Here is an 18,055-nt window from a genome sequence, read left to right on the forward strand (position 1 = left end):
ATGTCAGGAAAGGTCCAGAAGAGGTAACAAATACAAGTGTACACACACACACACACACACACACACATGCAGAGCAGTACTTACTCCCATATGTGAGAGAGGGGAAGTTGAGTAAAGGAGGGAGGGATCAAAGTCACACAGCTACATACAACACAGTCATTTTCTGTGATCACCCCTAAGGTGAGGAGATCACTCCAGGAACATTCACATTAAAGCCGAGGAGTTGAACAACTCTGGCTCTTAATCCCGAGGGAGAGAAAGACCACCCCACACCGTTACCCCCGATGCTGTGTGAAGGTGGAGTCATTTGGGAGTAGAGAGAGAGGGAGCGAGAGAGAGAGAGAGAGAGAGAGAGAGAGAGAGGGAGACATGAAGAGAGAGCAGGAGACACAAGGCAACAGAAGAAGACATGGATTATCTGACATGCGCCTGGACTGACCAACATTCCTCTTTAAGACTTGAATCCTGTTTTCCTGCTCTGAGTGAAATCTAAAAATGTTTTCCTGCACATGTGGAGTGGAGCAGCTCTCTGACAGGTAGTGTGTGTGCGTGCGCGTACATATATATATTTTTTTATTATTATTTCACTGGAACTAAGGACATTTTGACGCGGACATCACTAACTTTCCAAAACTGAGCAACTGCCTGGAAATACAAGGGTCACAGTGGAGCAGCAGAGCAGTATCAATTGACTGAAGACTTTTTTCGCTCATCATTTTACAAAGAGAGTGGAATATCAACGTGAAACACAAGAGTGAGACCGGCATTTCAATACCGCATATAATTACAAGGCAAATCTAAGCATTCGGACTCTGCAGGGGATCTCGACCAGCCTGTTGTGTGGAGGGCATCCCTCCTTGCCCTTCCAGCATTTCCTCACCCCCAGCAGCATGTCCCAGGCTCTGAGGCTGCCACTAGCCCTCCACACAGCACACTACCATGATCAGATGGGCTGCTGGAGGGAGTAAGGCTGCCTCTGCCTCATCCTGCTCCAGGGCCCAGTTAGGGGCTCATTCTGGCTCTGGGACTAATTCCAGACTAAAGTCACCAGCGCTGTGTTCCTCCCTGACTTTGCCCCTCCTGTTGGCCCTGGTGGTTTTCTCCTTGTCCCTGTCCGGGGTGGACTGCCATCAGCTCCACAGAGAAAGACTGAGGCTCGCCAGCCCACGAACTCTCAGAGTCCCACTGAACATTTCAGAGACTGAACTTGTCCTTAGGACCAGGAACGCTGGGGGCCCTCCAGGTCGGACAGGGGGGCCGCAGGGTAGACATGTGCGCAGCTACCATCATCTCCAGGGGGATGTACGGAGGAGGAAGCTGTTCTCTTTTCAGAAGTTCTTTCTGAGGATCGATAAGAATGGAACAGTCAGTGGCACAAAGCGCAAGGACGACCCGCTCAGTAAGTAACTCAGTGAGTATGTCAATGTTGCGGTGCAGTCAAAACTTAAAAAGCAGCAATTCAGGTAAATCAGAGGGAAACCGAAAAACAAGTGCATAATAGAAGTTTGTATGTCGAGACTAAAAATGATGCACCAGGGAGTTTAAAAGTAAATGGCCTCAGAAGACACCTGTTTAGTGTCATTATTCAGGGACACTGAGAAACGCCTGTAATGTTCTCATTTATTTTGCAGGACGCTCTTCTCACATTAAATGTATATTTCAAACGAAGCGGCCTGCCCCATCGTTTGGAGCAAGCATTCCTGATTAGCCCTCTTTTTTGTTTTAAACCAGACATCCCACTGATATCTCTCCTGTCCAAACACTCAGCACAATGGTGGTAGCTCTCAGATGGCTTAAAAAGGAGCAGGGGCCAGATAACCTGGTCATTATCAGACAGTCTCCACATCCCAGGATAAACAGCACTGATAACAAGCGCAGAGGAACAGCGCTGGAGCAGGGGGGGAGGACGCGGATGTCAGTCTCATTGATGCTTTTTGGGCTCGTTCTGCCTCTCTGTGTCTGCCTCTCTTTCACTCTCCCACTCAGATTGCCCGCCCGCCAGCCAGCATCGAAACAAATTACATACCCTCAGTCAAAGATCAGACGTTTGTTTAAAGCAGTTTGACGTGCTCACTCGGAGAAACACGTCTTTAACGTGATTACACGTTGTATGTTTCGGCATATCAGTCACTCAGTAAAATAGCATTCTCATTAGTGTCCCAGCATTCCCACTGAGCTACGTGTGTGTGCTATCGGCCAGTGGGTGTGCGATCATACAGCAGCCAACGACGACACATGTGCGCGCTTATTACTGACACACACACACACACACATGTGCATGTACTTCTCACATGCTATTTTTCCCTCTCTTAGCTCGCTGTCTTGCAGGCCCATGGCAAACGTACATGGAACCTTTTCATGCTTCTCTTGGGAGACATAAACCACACATTCAATCAAAAGTGACATGGGGGAGAATGGCGCGGGGAGGTAAAATGTCAGGGGAGATGTTTGTTTTGACAAGGTCATGGCAGAAGCAACTTTATTTACTGACCATAATGCATTGCAATGTCTCCACCGCCGCCTTTGTACGCAGTTTCTTTTAAGCTGTAGACGCTGAAATTGTGTGTGTCCTGGTGTGTGAATTAAGTCGTATTTGTTTTATTGACTCACAAATCCACATTTTTTACAACAGTGTTGGTTTTTTTTTTTTCTTCCCCCCCCCCCTTTCAAATGCGTATTTGAGTAGAGCGTGAACCGAATGACTGAGAGCGAGGTGAAAGAGAAATCCTCAAGAGGCACAAGTTCATGAATGACACGGCTGAACATCATTGTGACCACATCAAAGCCATGTGTCGTCCGTATCAATGGTGGTGCCATCAAAACGCTGTGTCCTGAGGGGGTCTGGGGACACTGTGTGTGGATTATGCACTGTCATATCAGGTTCACATGGTAAAGGATACTACACAACAGTAGCTTCAGTCTTTGCTCAGGCCCCTCGGGCTAGACATGATCCCAGGACTGATGTTCTTTGTGGAACATTGATGATTCCTTGACGTGACAAAAATGTCCTTTGATGAATAGTGAACGACAGTGTGCCTTATAATACACATATACATTATGTATATGTGTATATGGGCAAACTCCCCTTTCTAGATTAAAAAATAATTATCATTTAATAATTTAATGAGTGAATGTTGAAGAAACCACTTACTTGTGGTCCACAGACTTCCTCTGCAGCCAGGCTCCGATTGGACGATACGAGCTGTCAGGCTGTTGTCACCTTTACTATTGTCTACTTTTCTCTAGATGGGAACAGAATTTACATTACTATTGAAGAATAGCTGAAACTATAGCAACTGAGACCATTAACTGCTCCGAAAAATGTTCTTTTTGCAACCACCAGTCGCCCCCTGGAGGCTGTTCATATTTATTTTTTTTATTTTTTACCTCCGCATCAGGTGTCGTGGTTAAAACACAATTATGCAATTATGTACCGCTTCTTAAGGTGACTTTGCACATTATATTGATGTATATCGAACCTTTGTGAAACTAATATTCAGGAAAATTATATCACAATACATATATATATATATATATATATATATATATATATATATATATCATTATGGAACTACTGCCCAGCCCTATACTTATCCATATACATATACACATACATGTACACATACCGGTGGTTGCAAAAAGAACTCCATTTGATGGGAAGTTAATGTCAGTTAACATTTTCCTGAGGAGTTAATGGTTCATGTATGTATATGTATATGTAAGCTGCAAGGACCCGGCCTTCTGTCTGTTCTTAAAGAACTGGTATCCAGCCCCCTACAGATTTATGGGGATGCCAACGTAAAACTGTCCCACATGGTCCTCATACCCGCAGGGGGCCTGTGCTGAAGTTAGGGAGCGGCGCAACGAGGAAAAGGATGGAGGTTATGTTCAAGTCAGCAAAGAAGCGATACCATACGAATCCTAGTACTTCACAGCTACGTTGTCATAGATTTACAGATGACGAGCAGCTCTGAACAACTCAGCGAGTAAACTGGTGACGTACTGAAGCAAAGGTTTGTTGGCTGAAGAGTTGAGTATACATTATATTGGATGTGGAGCACAGTGCAACGTGCTCCTGGACATCTCCTTTAATCAAAGCAGTGTCGTGACAAAAACAAAACAAAACAGATGGCACATTATGGAGGCTTAAGGAGAGAGATGTATAGCTTTTCTCAGAGGTGGTGAAGGTGGATATCCCCTCTAAGTAAACACAGTCAGTGTGGTCCTTATCAAGAGTTAGTTCCATACTTCGCTCCACTTTTCTGTACGAGAGATCAAAATTTAAATTTTTACTGATCTGGACAAGGATTATTTTGTGCGGGCATAAGAATCAAAGAGGGGAAAGTAGGAGGAAAAAAAAAACGTAACAGTACAAGCTGGAAAGCACATGTTTTTTGGCATCCCACTGTGGAAAAACCACCTTTAATTCTCACTGGCATTGTGTGCCTCCATTCCCCCCGACTAACGCACCATTTACTGTTGTAACTCCAAACAGAGCATATCAAATAAGCCACACATTAGGGGAAAAGCAACCAGCATGCAAGAGAAAATCAGCTTTCTCCCTGCGTAAACAGCTGAACTTGGCCGGCTCACTTTAGGCAACATTTCTTTTCAAATGTGGTTTGTAAAATTTACCCCTTACAAAGCATCGCTGTCACGTTTAAGGCTAAAGGCCTTTAATGCTGTAATTTGTGAGAGGGAGCTAAACGAGGAGCAGATTTTGACTTATGCCATTCTCCCATACTTGCAGCCGTAACCTTATTACTCTCCGTTCCTCGGCCAATCTCAGGTTCCACCAGAGAACAGTAAATGGAGAGCTTTTAGCTTCACAGCCAGGTTGAGTTTGTAAGTTGTGTGCAAGTGCATATTCACCTGCTACTGCTGCATGTGTGAATGTGTGTTTATAACGGCAGTTTGTGTGTGTGTGTGCGCGTGCGTGTGTGTGTGTATACAACCTGTCTCGCCCCTGCCTCCGGTGGCTGACTTTGATCAGTGATCATTGCAGCCTTTCTAATCCTCACTCCACCCCCAGTCTCACTGTCATGGCTCCTCTGTCCTCCTCTGTTCTCCCTCCTTTCATCCCTCCCATGTTTACAGAGCAGCCAGAGACTGCCATAGATTGTCTTACATCCTCACTCCATACCTGACACCTGATCCCATACAGAAACCAGCTCCTCTTAGATCTTCAATGGCCGTTGTATCACAGTCCCCACCACTGCCTTTGCCGACTCAGGCCTCACTGCCCCAAGGTGCCAGTGTTTGAACTAGAAACTGATACAGCCCAAGACCTCGCGGACGAGGAAAGAAGCTGCTGTACTTTCATGAGAGGGGATTGTTCTTTGGGGTCACACCTGCATCCTCAAGCTGCCCACTCATGAACCACACTGGCAGCTCCCGAGGCCCCACAGCCACCGGTGAGTGGAGCTGACAGCAGAGTGGGCTGATGCACAAACAGTCATCAGACAGAGGAGGAGCTGCTGATGTGATCAAAGGATGTTGTCGACGTTCTGGAGTTTACACCCATACACCGACACATGTGTGTCTGTCTCTGTGTGTGTGTGTGTGAGTGCGCGCGAGTGTACACATAAGTGAGCTTATCAGGATAAAATAACGACAGCTCACAGGAAGTGTGGAAAGGAAGTCTGAGGCATGAGCTCCAACATGCCATGGGAACGGGCATGGTTCACTCACTCATGCATGCACACACACACACACACGCCTAAATAAGTGGGTTCTCTGGTCAAAGGACACATTAGGAAGTTATATCTCTCTGACCTCTGATACTGAGACCACACAAATAACCAGACCTGTCTGCAGCAAACGCATCCCCTTGTTAACAGGGCTATAAATTAGCTCCTCTAATAGCCTGTGAGAAACCTGAATATTTATATAAACAACAATCAGAGAATCTCTCGGGCGTCTACCCACCTACAATTTTCAGACTTAACGACCTTTGCAGCTGGAATCTGTTACACAGGTGTAGGTTGTGAAGCAACTTTATAACATCACTGATGTGATTAAGTCCTTGACGTCACGCTGTATCCGTCTGTGTCTAAAATCTGAACTGGCGTGGCCTCTGACCGCTGTTGACTGCTTCTCGATGAGTCAGGAAAACATCCTATCACCTTTACTTCCTCTGCATTGACTTTTTTATTTGTCAGTGTGTGTTTGGGGGGGGGGGGGTCAATTTGACTTAAAATAGAATAAACACATGCTTGAAATAGCTTTACCTTTTTGCTTTCGGTGCTATGTGTTTGTTTTTCTGTCTGGCTATGTGACGTTTTGCCCTCATGTTTGTTTGTGACTTGAGGAATTATTTAACACTTGCATGCATCTCTGGAGAGATCCGTTTGGTAACAGTAAAATCTGGTGCAAACCCACTCTTCTGTTCACCGTGAAGGTCAACACATCGTGACATCGTCCCTCTTTTCTTCCGAATCGCAGGTATCCTGGAAATCACCTCGGTGGACGTGGGAGTGGTGGCCGTCAAAGGGCTGAACACCAACTACTATCTGGCGCTCAGCAGGAAGGGGGAGCTGTATGGAGCGGTTAGTATCAGAGTCAAAGGTCAATCTGGATGCTTGTCAAAGAAGGTCTTATCTTTAGTTTTCTAGCCGCTGCATCAACTCCGAATCGCTACCAGGCCAGAGAATGCACGCAAACCTCTACAACTAGTTTCCACACAAGCACACAAAGTGACATTTAGTGTTGATTAAGGGGAGGTAAATAAACATTGTACCATGTTCGACCGCAGACAGTGGATTTGCACAAGAAAATGATCCGTGTTTTGCCTTAACCTCACACGTTGGGGATATAACACTGAAACGCGACACCTGCTGTGTTTCTTCCAGAGGGAGTTCGGCATCGACTGCACCCTGAAGGAGCGGATTGAGGAGAACGGCTACAACACGTATGCGTCAGCCGAGTGGAGGAACAAGAAGAGGCAGATGTTTGTGGGTCTGAACGTCCACGGGAAGCCACTCAAAGGGAAGAAAACACGCAGGAAGAACACGGCCACCCACTTCCTTCCAATTATGGTGTGAGCTGAAGAAATCCACGGCAGAGGGGAGGATGAGCAGCACTGGACAGAGAGGTTTTCAATACTGATAAGCTGTAAAATTAAAAAAAAACAAAAAAAAAAAAACAGAAGACATTCACTGGAAATCTCTAATTTGGAAACAAGGCACTAACACTGTTACACACCAAATAACACACATAAGCATGGTTTCTGCAAGTGACTGTGATTGAGATGAAGGTGATATCTGTGTTTTCTGTGGCACAGGATGCCTTTCTTTTCTGTGCCAAACAGTTTGCACCTGGAGTTTGTGTGTGACGGCGACAACACGGATACTGCCCCAGCTAATGAACTGCAGTAGATACAGATGTTATTTATAATCCATGAGGGGGGAGAGGTAGATGAAATACGAGAGAGAAATGCTCAGTTTATTGTGACAGCATTAAGTAATAGCGGATACCACACATTTAAACAAGCAAATGTTTAATACTTAACCACTGTGTTTTTTCGACTGTATTGTTATGATTTATTTATTTTGTGAAATATTTAACTGGAGGGGAAATCTCACAAGGCAAGCATTCCTTTGCATGCTTTACTTTTTATAGGAACTCTATATGTGAAAATAAAATTACCATTTTCTCCTCTGCAACAGATTTTTTGTTTTTTGTCTTCTACCGGAGAACTGAGAAACCCTGGCAAATGTTCAGGTCTATTCTTATCTGGGGTCTCTCTGAGGTAGAAAAGGGGACAAAAGGCAACCATTAATGCCCAGCCAGATAGTCCATGTGGCAACCATTGCACTAATGATTGGTTTCCAAACAAACGGGAAACACACAAGACAAACCACAACAAAATGGGAGGGAGGTAAATTCTCTGGTATGCCTGGTAGGTGCTGACATCATTCCCCGATTTTACCCAAACGCTGTGAAGCGGCAACATTCCACCATTTTTGGACATGGAAAAAAGGGCTTCAAAAGCACCTGCTGATAATACTAGTGGCAATAAACTCGAAAAAAAGAGAAAAAAGTACTTTCCGCAACCTCGTGGGTTTCCATGGATCTGCATGTAAGTGAGGGAAGACATGTAAATGAGGGAGAGAGATATGACCTTGGTGTCTGACCACCTACTTCCCTCAGTAATCATCTGCAAACACACTAATCAATGGCAGCTGCCCTGATGCCAGATGAAAAGACCACAGGGAGAACATTATCACTGCAGGCTTCCGGGCCTCATGTTCTCTTATCCTGCCTCTCAGAACATCTATCTTAGGACAGGCATGAAAAACAGGGAGGACAGGAGGTGAGAGAGGATTTTTTTTTTTTTTCATCCAAGATGGCCTGTGAACATGACCGACAAGTCCACTGACCTAAAGGAGTCCAGAGTACAGACAAGCATATTGTCCTTTCAACCATTGTCGAAGGAATCACCACAACATCTGGTCAATAGCGAGGTTTCCGCATGCGGTGAGTTTCACTATGACAGTGGCAACATATGGAACACTGAAAGTCCCTGTGTGCACCATGCGCAGCACCATTCATTCCATTCCCTCTGTAGTGGTTGTGCACTGTGATACGGCTGTTGCATCTATAAGGCCACATGCACAGCAGAAGAAACCCAGTTACCAGACCAGGTGCCAAGTTACCCCAGCCATTTGTCGTCGTGTGCGTTTTCCAAGAATTGTGAATGTTTGAACTCTCCCCAAAGACACTTGCATGCTGCAGTCACAGAGAAGAGAGGCCGTAATCTTTTATCAACGTGGGTCTCCACATTTCTGGCATGGGAATTCTCTGTGGCATAATGTGATCCAGCTTTGAGAAACAAGTGGAAAATGACTGGAGGCTAAAACAACTAATGAATACTTACACTAAGAGGTCTGGTGCAACATGTGTTTGTGGAGGGCAGCTACTGAGTGAGTCCTGGCTGAGGAGGAGGAGGAGTTACACGCCTCCGTAATCTTAAATATGCATCGGATATTTGGATACATGCAGCTTAATGCAATTATCCAGCCATTGGTGCTTTAGCAAATATCTTATCTAACAATCAGTGCCTAACTCCACAAACATGTGACCGACATTGAGGATTTTTTTTTTTAATTTAAATGTGATTGTGACTGAAAACAAAATAATAATGAACTAAAATTAATATAAAGGTTTTACCATTTCTCAACAAGAACTCCTGCGCAATAGAGATTTTCTGAAACACCATCAAGATAGAGACTATATGAGGAAAAAATATAATAAGTTACACTGGATATTTAAACGGACACATGTAAAATAAATATGTTTTACATGCTTTTACAGTATGTGGAGGTGGAATTTAAGAGGTAGGTTTGGACTCATGACCATTATTTAGTATATTTCCAAAATCCCACCCACAGCAGTTTACACAGGGAAATGATAAGTCCTACTTCATTATTTACTTTGGACCACACCCTTTCTTTCTTTCTTTCTTTCTTTCTTAGTGCTCAAAATGGCTGCATCAAAAGTAAATAATCTTTTTGGTTATGGTTTGCATTGGTTTTAATGTTCATATTAATCTCTGTGGCATATGAATTTGAGTATGGAGTTCATGACATTGGTTAAATGTGGTTATTATATATACTGTATATCATGTACAGTATATTGTATAATTACTGGACTTGAGTGAAAGAAATTGTGACCCTGTTTTCTTCATTCGTTTTCATTATCTGCCGCTTGCCATCTCTGCCTGGAGTTTTCAGACGAGTTCAGCAATTCATACATCAAAATTCACAACATTTTTGCTAAATATATTCGGATTATTATACTTTTTCAGCAACTTGTTTATAAGAGAAACACAGACAGACACACACACACAGAGTGCATGGTCTCAACTGTCCCAACTGCATTTTCTGAGGAAATGCAAATTTTCTAGTTAGTGGGATTCCACAGATTTCTTCTTCTCATTATTATTATTATTTATATTATCATCATCATTATTCTGCCAATTTGACTGCTAACTAGTTGTACATACTTCAATAGAGAAGCTTCATTCAAACCTCTAAATCTCAATTAGGAGATTATTGCTTGTTTTTTTTTCTAATTGGAATATTTAATAATTTCCAAAATGTGTTATGTGCACATTTTTCCCTATTAAAATGAACTGAAAACTTCAAAACCGCAACATTTTCAGCTCCTTACAAGTTCCACATACAACGTTGGGACATCATTTAGTTCAATCAGCTATATTTTCTTCTTTCAAACCCTCTTTTGCACTCATGTTCAACTTATTTCCTTAAAATCCAGACATGCAGTTAAACTCATAAACTCATTCAAACCAGTTCAATGCTGCATGTCAGATTGGCTTCAGTGCCATTTCTTTGGAAATTGCCTTCTGTTGTTATTAATATGTTATTATCAGCTTTCAAAATAATAATAAATAATAATAAAAGGACACTTATTATAAGAGGAAGAAGAAGAGCGTGAAGGACAATTTCGAATTGTGTTGGAGCTTCGAGCTGTGATTACGGACTTTGGACTGTGGAGGGCAGCATTACACCTCTGAGTGTACAGCCTGCCACAACCCATTGGAAGTCCAGCGCTTCCACTCCGTGCCAGCAGGGGGGACTAGTATTATTTTCGTTACCAAACACACTCGTGGATACAGCGACTTTGTTTTTAAAGGAAGTGGCCAAAACAAGTTGTCTACTCTCAGTTTATACTTTCCGATGAAGGTAAAGACACTATGAAAGAGAGATAAGGCGCAATTTGCAATTGCCGCAACACGGAGTGAAGACAAAAACAGCGGTTGGTTTCGTGACAGCGTTTCGTCACCGTTCTTCAGATGCTGCTTTGAGAGACGAGGCTGACAAACGAGCAGTCATGAATCAGAATTTTGAGCGAGCTCGCGGAGCTGGGGGGACCCGGAATTCTCCAGGGCAGCCCGGATTCGCGGTCCTCGGCGGGGATGATGGCGTCGCCGAAACGACGCTTTTCAACCAAAGCGAACCGCTGAGACAGCCGCGGACGATGCCGCCACTGTCCGAGAACAACATTAGCGCGACCAGCGACGCGGTTGTCGGTGGAGGTAAGGCACCGCTTACATTAACGGGCAATGAGCTAATTTAGCTAGCTAACATTACATTCACTGTTAAGTATCTGTAACTCATAACCAACGTTATTATGGTTTAACTATCTTACTTGCAAGCTAGCTGTCGAATACCATTAACGTTAGCTAGTATATTGACCGCCGTGAAGATGGTTTTAGGTTGGGCATTCTACATGACTCCGGTCATGTAGGCTCTTTCTTTAGGGACCGTCAATAAATTGCAGCTTGGTTATATTTGTGCCATTTAATCTATTGATGCCTTGTTCTATTAGCTTTAAGCATTTCTTGCGTTTTTATATTAATATTTATGATATAATCTCCCGATTTGTATTCCGGTTTACCAACGTTCCGCTAAATTGTGTGAAAGATAAAATACACTTTCTTTGTTCCTCAATTTTTGATAATCAAGTCAGTGCAAAACCATGACAGAACAATTGCCAATTAGTCCATTAATAGAGATTGTTGGGTTTGTATAAGAAAAAGGTGAATATGTCCCATGAAGTGGAAGCTATTGAATACAGTGTAGCTTTCCTATTTAAATGGGAGCTTACTGACGGTCCCTTGAATATGCAAGTTGAAACCAACTTCTTCGCAATACTTTTAGCAACCTGCAGCTGTTGGATTGTTTTTTCATGTCAAGTAGCAACATCTAAATAAAGCCCCCCCACTCGGATATCACATAGTAGACTAATGTCGTCTTCCGCAGCTACGCAGTCTCTTTATACGTAAAATGGCAACGCACTTCCAAGAGGAAGCATTAGTTTCACTTTCATTATCTGATAAATCTGATCACCAAACTCTTGCATGAGTTTATCAGTGTCCATCGTCTATAGTTGTGCTTTTATACGGTCAAGACGTCTTTTTTGCATTGAACTGCGTCTTCTATCTCAACTGACATTAGTTTTTATGTTATATTTTTTTGTAAGAACTACAGTGTTATATTGGAATGTGTACTGTCTACTTTGTTATGTGCAAACTGGTCTCACTCTTGGATAATAAAGTAATATGCTCTTACTGTCACAAAAGCCTTTTAAATAAACAATTCCACATGCAAGTTTTGTGTTTTAAAAGTTTTTTCCTCTACTGTTGTTCATAAATTAATGAAAAAGACAATTGAATTGTATTACATATTTTTTGTGTCACCTCACTGTGTGATACAACATTGAACTGTTGTGACATGTCCCTCATTACCATGAACCTTGGTACTTTATTTATGATGAGTTTATTTTAAGTTGATCCTACTTTAACATCATGTGTTGGCTCTAATTTCAGCTGCTATTTGTGATTTATTTCTCAAGATGTGTGCTTTGGTATGGATAGTCAATAAAAGTAAATAATAAAGATTGTTGACAAAGCCTGAGAACCATCTGTTTTCCTCCTTTTTCAGAATGTAAAAGACGGAGTAAACTCCAGCAAAGTGCAAATACCAACGATATGCCTGCCTCTCGAGAATGTTATGATGTGGACTCCTTGGTCAAATCGTCAAACCTTTCTGCCACCGCTGCAGAGTTTGTCCCCTCTGGATTTAACACTTACGAAGTAAGAAGAATTTTTCTCCATCACCACATTTATCCTGTAATTAACATTACATGTTAATACTTATGTTTTTAGCTTCTAAATTGGTGCATTCATCATTAATGTTGTACAGGTCATAATATTAAAATGTTAAAGGTGTGGCAAACAATGTTGAGGAATGACTATTTATGTTTTATCTCAACAACAAAACAAATACAACCACCCCTTCCTTGCAGCTTCTTTAGTGCCACCCTCAGAGTACATGATTTGAGACCATTCCTTGATGGTAGAAGGCAGAGGATGATAAGATTATCTTATTTGAGATGTCACCATTGATCTTCCCACTAGGCATGATTATCCAGACCTAAATAATTGTAATATAACTGTAAAAATATGCTTTAAACCTTCCCATTTGTCTGGGCTTGACGGCACTAGGAGTACACTGGATGTGGCCCCCAGTGGCTGGGATGAATTTAGAATGTCCAATCAATAGGGAGCAGGTACCTTGCTCAGAAGTACACCAGCATGACAACCCTCTGATTACAAGCCAAGTTCCTTTCCACTTGACCATGGGCTGCATATTTTAGTGAAAAATAAGAATTTTCTTTAAATAAGAAAATGAATGCTCATCTGTTGAATGGCCAAGCGGGCATTAATTATAAGTAATAAGGTTCTGGAATGACTGGAAAGATGCAGACTTACTCTTGTGGGACTTCAAGTCAGATGGAATTCAAATGATATTCACCTATCACAATTATACCGATAATGGTAATTCACCATGATCAACTGATTCCAAGTGCTTTTTTATCATCATGTATTTACCGTGTGTTTCCCCATCCCTGGTTCCAATACATTTTACTTATAATTTGCTCCAAGATAGAGGATTATCTTAAAGATAGCTTGTGATATTTTATGAACAACCCGCTCCCACACTGCCCACTCCTCATCCCTGTTTTCCAAGTGCAGAGCTAGTGTTGTACCCCACTTTAATATGTTATTGTTTATGGATTAGCATGTCAGTGATATGTTATTTTCCTATTTTGTTTTTGATCTTTGCATTGTGTGATTTTTTTTTTCTGTAGGACCCTGTCGTGTGTGATGACAGTGAAGGCTATTACAGTGATATTAACTTGGCCGATATGGTGACAGACTTCCTCTGTCACTTGAGCTCCTCACCAGGGTCGTTTGAGTCGGACATTGAATACATGACTAGCATGCTCAACTCCTTTGTTACAACTGAAGAGATGCTGCAGAATCTGGTGGAACTGATTTATCAACAGGTTTGGAGATACACATACCGTCTTGCTTTTTTTAACAGTCAATGTAAATAAATGAATGAATAAGTCGTTTTCTTTTCATTGTAGTCCACTGCCATTCCAAACTTCTCTTACACGGGTGCAAGACTCTGCAACTACCTGTCCAAACATCTCATCGTTAGCCCATCAAGTGGTAACTTTCGCCAGCTGCTCCTGAAAAGGTGATTTTGTTATGTTGTTTATTCTCCATTTTAAGCCTGTCTGTCATTTATTCACACCGCCTTTTAAAAGGTATGAATAATGTCTCTTGTAGGTGTCGGACTGAGTATGAACAAAGGGATGTCGCCGTAAGTGGAGATGCAGACACTCAAAAGAAATTCCACTCCTATGTGCTCTTTCTCGGAGAGCTCTACCTGCACTTGGAGGTGAGAGCTTTGCCTGATGTGAAAATGATTGACAGGTTGTCTTTCATTATTTATTTGTTTTTATTTTTTTAAATCAATGTATTAACCACACTAATATTAAACGCAAGGATGGCATCTGTTTTGAACTGCTGCCTAGTTATGGCTTTTCATAATCAGTTAACCTGTCAATTATTATTGTTTGGTGCTAAAATTATTTCAAACCTGAAAATGATGATGTTCTCAAATGTCTTTTTTTTGTCCACAAACCAAAAATGAATCAGGTTTTAATAATTTCTTTGTTATATGGAGCAAAGAAACCAGAAAAAGATTCACATTTAAGAAGCTCAAAAATCTGAGCATGCAGACAGACATTCATTTACATTGTTAAATAACTGTTTTTGGCAAAAATTATTGTTTGCAACCTTTCTCCTATTATTTAATCTGATATTTATCATGTTTGCAGCTGACCTCTTGGCCAGGTCACCCTTGGTAAAGAGATTTTGATCCCAGTAGGTTTTTACCTGGTTGAATAAAGGGTTAGGGTTAGATAAGTAAAAATAAATGTTTATAATTCCATCATTTGTTTGCATTTATGTAAATTGTACTGAATATTTGCACTTTTTATTGCAAATAAGGGTACATATGCAATGACATACTTTGAGTTTTGTGGCTTACAGGAAAGTTGGACACATTTATGTAAATGTGTTTTGTTTTGTTGTTTAGGTAAAGAGTATAAAAGGACCTCCAAATAGAGCAGAAGTTCTCCTCAATGCTCTGAAAGACCTAATGTACAGTCTGTTCTCCAAACCTGTGGACTCAAACCTCATCTGTGCTGTCAAACTGCTTAAGGTTTTAAGTCTCATTATGACACATTTATTCATTGATATGTATATTGTCTGTTTAGGTTTAATTAGAATTTGTTTGAATTGAAAGCTTACAGGCTCGGTCCTGGATGACACATGGAAAGAGAGAGGACAATCACACATGGATGATCTGATGCAAAGGATAAAAACGGTAGTACTGGATGCCACATGCAGCAGGTGTGTTTCTCAATAGGGCCTTTTGTTAGTAGTTACTGTTGATACTTAATGAGAATTAAACTCTCATAGACATGCTACACTTAGCTTTCTGATTTGTCTCCTCAGGGATGTTCGACAGATGCTTCTGAAGCTTGTGGAGCTGAGATCCAGTGACTGGGGCAGAGTTCGTGCTGCTCCATTAGCGAGCAACGCCACGCCAGACAACGACCCCAACTATTTTATGGTGATTGTCGGATACTCCTCAAATGTTCTATTTTTATTATACATTTTTAGTCTACTAGTTTGTCATTGTTTTGTTTTTTGTCCCAGAATGAACCTACATTTTACACTGAAGATGGCACACCTTTTACAGCAGCAGACCCAGGTAAAAAAAAGAGATGATCTTAATCTTGGTATCATTATAGAGTCACAAAAACAACATAATCTAAACAAATCGATTTTTACAAAACAGTGCCTTTCATTCTGAATGTAACTCTATATTTAGTGACTCTTTTTCAAAAAAACAATGGTTCCAATGGTTCCAAAATGGAACCACTGACATTTACTGTGGTGTATTACTTGCTAGTTCTGCTGATTGTACATACATAATTTAAGGTGCTTTTAAATGACATCATGAAGGAGTATGTATTAATTAAGACATTAAAAAATTGATAATGGGTGTTTCTTAAACATATTCTACTGCAGCTCATTGATGAAGCTCATTGGCGTGCTGCGTCTAAATGTCCACCTCTGCCTTTTTTCAGAATATGCTGAGAAATACCAGGAGATCATGGACAGGCAGGACTATTTCCACGATTTCGATGGCGAAAATGGAAATAACCGTGATGACTCGTAAGTACCCATTTTTGCGATGAAACCATATATGTGGGTGATGTATATCCACAAATGAAACCTTAAACCTTTTAAAGCTTTTCCTTTTAATATCACTTCTTCAGTGCAACTTGAGTCATGTGACTGACTGCAAAGTGGCTTCTCACATGACCACCACTGACACATAGGCCCCAGAATTTGGCCAATGTTTTTGACTAGCCCACAATGCAACCTCGGATTTGGTTTAGTCAGCAGTTTAGGTGTGAAAGAGGGCTTAACTTTCTCTCGTGTGTGTGTGTGTAAGCTTGTGGTTTTTGCAACTGTGGAAATCCTGCACATTTTAGTTTATGTGAATATTATTTACACAAGCCATTTATCACACTGAAAAACACATTTGTGTTATGATCTAAAATGAACTCTTGTTTTTTTTTGTTGCCAGATACGACGACGACGACGATGAAGATGAGATGGAGCCTGAAATGGAAGAAGCTTTTGAAAGATTTTGTTTAGAATCGGAGCGAAAGCGACAACTGTTGTAATGTAATGTTACCACTCGGCTTACTGGAATGTTTCAAAGCATAAACAAACATTTATTGGCAGAATTGAGGTTCTAACTTTTCCTTTTACTGCAAAACAAGCATTTTAACAAAAAGAGCTGTTCATAGTAGCACCTTTTTTCCTGTCAGTGCTGATTAGAGAATGGGGACAATCAGTAGAATAATTGTTCAAAAAGTATGAAGGTTTTTTAGACACAAGTTTTCTTTGTCGTTTTAATTCTTTCATGTATTTCTGTCATTTATGCCTTTTATGAGGGAAAAGTGTGTGCTGTGGGTTATTTGCTAAAAGGCACATTGGGGTCATCATCTCATTCTATTTTAATTTACACCCCATGCATAAGGAACTGGCCAAATGCACCATAGATAGGAGATTTTTCTCTTTAGTACACACCTACATAATACCTGCTTTTACAGCCCTTTTTCTCCACTGTTATGGATTCATGTCCCATTTCATTCAACAAAAGTAAACACATAATTTAAAGTTTACCCTGATTACTTTGACAGGAGCTAAGTTCTTTTCTTTTGGGGTTAAAACAGTATAATACGTATGAAGCACATGCCTCACAATCTTGAGAATGCTGTGTGCATCCAAATTCATTTATTATTAAATAAATATAAGACGGTTTGTTTTCTAGATGTAGCTTTAAATATCTGCGCATCTGAGGTTTTTTGCAGTTGTCCCCTGATGCAGTTCACTGACGACTGTGCTTAACATAAAAAGGAATGTTGCGTTTTAGTTTGTAAATATTATTTATGACACTATTTGCCTGCAATAAATTCTTTATAATGTGAGTTTTTATTTGCTTGATTTGTGTTTGAGCTTCCTTGACTTGCAGAGGATCCACCGTGAGCCGAGACACAAGTTACTCAAAAGTCAGCTGTTCGTACTGTACCAGAGCCATTTCATTTGAATTTATACCTCTAACATTGTTTTTATGTTGCACTGATGCTGATTAAAGTACATTTGAAGTTTTGACACATTATTCTTAAGTATTATTGTACTGGAGTGTCTTATGTTAAAATGTGTAACTTTTTTTTTCTCTTCTTATACATACACAGGCAGGCAAAATATTATACATTATCCAAACCTCACTGTTAACCACCAGAAAGTTTTTTGTATGTCTGAGCAGTGATACTTAAAAAGTTAAGAAAAGATTTCAATGTGACTGTTTAGGGTTAATGTAGTTTATGGCCCAAGTAGGAAATATTTTACATGTTGGTGGTGGTCCAGATTTGCCTGTATTGACAAGATTTGCTTTCTCTCGTTTTAAAAGTTACCTGGCCTACCTCACCTTTTTCCCTGTGGTGTTGTAGGAGAACAAGTACAAACTAGAGGAAGTAATTTATGAAGAAACTGCAGTGGGATTGCTGCCTGAGCCGAATCATCTGGCAT

General features: G+C 41.1%; 2 protein-coding genes and 1 long non-coding RNA gene across 3 annotated transcripts; 2 read left to right on the plus strand and 1 right to left on the minus strand.

Annotated features, from left to right (window-relative positions):
• The first annotated feature begins 939 nt into the window (after positions 1 to 939).
• On the plus strand, positions 940 to 7,654 carry LOC131463448 (fibroblast growth factor 10-like). The gene is made up of 3 exons (XM_058635161.1): positions 940 to 1,399; positions 6,445 to 6,548; positions 6,852 to 7,654. Exons 1-3 carry the CDS (start codon positions 940 to 942, stop codon positions 7,041 to 7,043), a joined length of 756 nt encoding a protein of 251 aa, XP_058491144.1. The 3' UTR covers positions 7,044 to 7,654.
• Positions 1,200 to 5,426, minus strand: LOC131463449 (uncharacterized). Its single transcript, XR_009241043.1, has 3 exons — positions 5,144 to 5,426; positions 3,152 to 3,242; positions 1,200 to 1,341 (listed from the first exon to the last, which is right to left on the minus strand). It is a non-coding gene; the product is annotated as an uncharacterized LOC131463449 (long non-coding RNA).
• Positions 7,655 to 10,650: 2,996 nt separating the features above from the next.
• Positions 10,651 to 17,645, plus strand: paip1 (poly(A) binding protein interacting protein 1). The gene is made up of 11 exons (XM_058637195.1): positions 10,651 to 11,059; positions 12,468 to 12,619; positions 13,678 to 13,875; positions 13,960 to 14,072; positions 14,165 to 14,276; positions 14,979 to 15,104; positions 15,189 to 15,295; positions 15,401 to 15,518; positions 15,605 to 15,659; positions 16,039 to 16,126; positions 16,545 to 17,645. The coding sequence occupies exons 1-11, from the start codon at positions 10,855 to 10,857 to the stop codon at positions 16,642 to 16,644; spliced, it is 1,374 nt and encodes a 457-aa protein (XP_058493178.1). The 5' UTR covers positions 10,651 to 10,854; the 3' UTR covers positions 16,645 to 17,645.
• Positions 17,646 to 18,055: the final 410 nt, after the last annotated feature.

This window comes from Solea solea, chromosome 8 (assembly GCF_958295425.1).
Source record: "Solea solea chromosome 8, fSolSol10.1, whole genome shotgun sequence".
NCBI classification, from domain to species: Eukaryota; Metazoa; Chordata; class Actinopteri; order Pleuronectiformes; family Soleidae; genus Solea; species Solea solea.